The 2,317-nt window shown below is 29.8% G+C and overlaps 1 protein-coding gene across 1 annotated transcript; it reads right to left on the bottom strand.

The window, feature by feature from the left end:
* Positions 1-568: 568 nt before the first annotated feature.
* LOC149061465 (uncharacterized) lies at positions 569-2,061 on the bottom strand. The gene is made up of 2 exons (XM_089217035.1): positions 1,688-2,061; positions 569-1,415 (listed from the first exon to the last, which is right to left on the bottom strand). Exons 1-2 carry the CDS (start codon positions 1,925-1,927, stop codon positions 1,224-1,226), a joined length of 432 nt encoding a protein of 143 aa, XP_089073161.1. The 5' UTR covers positions 1,928-2,061; the 3' UTR covers positions 569-1,223.
* Positions 2,062-2,317: the final 256 nt, after the last annotated feature.

Here is a 2,317-nt window from a genome sequence, read left to right as displayed (position 1 = left end):
GTATAAATTATGTACAGTTGAAGATATACCTCTAATTGAAAATCGGGGTCAGCATCCGTGTCATCTTCGTTGGACCAATCAGACATGTCATCTAGTAACTCTGATATGTTGTTCTCATTCATAATTAATTTTTTTTTAAATAAAATATATGAAAAACGTTTAAGTATTTTTTTGGAAATCACAAAATAATTAAAGTGATAGCGCAATAGGTTGTCCATGTTGATATATAAATTTATTATTTACTTTATAATAACTATAAATAACTATAAAAACAGAAACACCGCATAAATTGTATACAAATTGATTAATAAGAATTCTACTGGGGCCTGAGTATCATATATGATACTCAGTTTAAACCGATTAATTATTATCAAAATTTGAATTGTTATCATGAAATAAATTAACGTATGTAGAAAAATATCGATATTATTCAAGAAAGTAGTGTGACCAACTTGGTTTGACTACAATATTTCTCTAGAACGAGATTCGTCTGATAAGTGAGAAGCATATGTGATACTCAAGGCAAGGTGGGCATTTCCGTTAAAATTTATAGGACGAAATTGGATAGTTATTTGTGTATCGTATATGATACTCAAGGCAGTCAACTTGTTAAATATTTACTTACCTTATAGTTACGTATAATCTTTCAGCAGGTGATATTGGTTTTTTGAAGTTTGTGGTTTTCTTTTTAATACGATGACTGATTTTACATAAAATAAAATCATACGTCTCAACTGACATTCGTAAGTACTCGAAAAAGTTATTTTGGTTCAAGATGAGTGGACACATGATATGTCTAAGATTACCAACCGGATCTGTAAATGTTGTTTTAGAATGTAGAAGTTGTTCTTTTAATTTATATCCTTTACAAATGACACTATAAATAGTATCAAATTTTTTTTAAATATCTTCTAAGTCTTTAGTACAATTTATTTTATTTAATCCAAAAAGGTCATTATTAACTGATATATTCATAACAAAACATTGAAAATTTAAATTTACTCCTAAGCATACTCTTTTATATAAAATATGAGTCGGAATATAATTTTCTGTATTTGCTGTTTCTTCTGTTTTAACAATAAAAAAAGAAAACATTATCAACTTTCCAGGAATGTCATGCCTGCTCCATCCATTTGGAAAAACAATGCTATTTATATGTTCTTGAAGTTTAGAGAATGAGAAAATCCCTACTGAATCATTAATAGAATCAGTAATAGCAATTTCTATAGACGGTTTAGAATTGAATGGACAATCCATTTTTGGGTCTTTTTTTTGTCGGTTTTCATTTTTTTAGGTGAGCTATTTCTAAATAATGGTAATTTTCTTCGTTTTACAGAGTTGGATAGGTATTTTGGACAGTTTGGAAATATTGACGGTATAGCTCCTTCTTTTAATTTCGGAATTTTATACACAGCCTGTTGAAAAATTATAATTATTAATTTCTAAAATAATACGTTTATTTATTAATTACTAAAAGTACTGGCTGGTGCCTAATGGTAACAATTATAATGATGTAAACATGTTTGGTGTTTTAGATTAACAAGGAAATACAATAGCTATACATTTCATATTTTTACTTAATGCAATTGAATTTTTATTTGTTTTAATTAGATTGTGCTTAAAAGTAAATATTAAATTAGCCAATAGGTAGGTACCTATTTATACCTAATAGATGTAGAAAACATACCTCAGCTAAAATTGCCCCATTTTTGTCAGTCATTATTCGTTTTCTTAAAATTTCTTCTACGTGGAAATGCCGTTCACAAACCACCTGGCGAGGTTTTATTAAAAAGTCTTTCCTCGGAATTGCTTTTGTCCATTCTCGTAATTTAATATCATCCTTAGGAACTGTGAAAAAATGATATTTTTCTTTGCAAGAATCATAACCGGAATTACAACCGGGGGCAATACAGCGATGTCCTGGCATTTTTGGCGCGGAACAAATTAACTTAATCAACAACTTAATTTACTTAATCAACACCATACAATATATTCTAATTTCGAAGGAGACAAATTTTTAATTTACTATTTTAATGGTCAATCCGTATTCCGTAACGGGTGGTGAACTTGAAAATTAAGGCGAACAGAGCGTCGCGCTCCAAGCGGATTATATCAACAACGGCGACAATAACATCATCACAATTTTATACAGTCGGTATACACAAGTGCATAGGCGTGGGCTAGACAGCATGGCTATACAAGATACTAGTATCTATAGAGCCATTGTAGACAGTCGGCAAATACGATACGAATATGCCGATACGGCGATACGTAATTAAACCAAAACGTTAACTATTTTTTATAGTTTATTATTGAG

This window comes from Diuraphis noxia, unplaced genomic scaffold (assembly GCF_037042655.1).
Source record: "Diuraphis noxia isolate RWA-SAM2 unplaced genomic scaffold, SU_Dnox_SAM2 contig0001, whole genome shotgun sequence".
NCBI classification, from domain to species: Eukaryota; Metazoa; Arthropoda; class Insecta; order Hemiptera; family Aphididae; genus Diuraphis; species Diuraphis noxia.
Note: the sequence above shows the minus strand (reverse complement) of the source record. Positions and strands in the feature narration are given on the sequence as shown.

Coding starts and splice junctions, on each gene's coding strand:
- LOC149061465 (XM_089217035.1), bottom strand. CDS start 1,927: ATGCCAGGACATCGCTGTATTGCCCCCGGTTGTAATTCCGGTTATGAT. Junction 1,416..1,687: donor ATGGGGCAATTTTAGCTGAG/GTATGTTTTCTA, acceptor ATTTTTCAACAG/GCTGTGTATAAAATTCCGAA.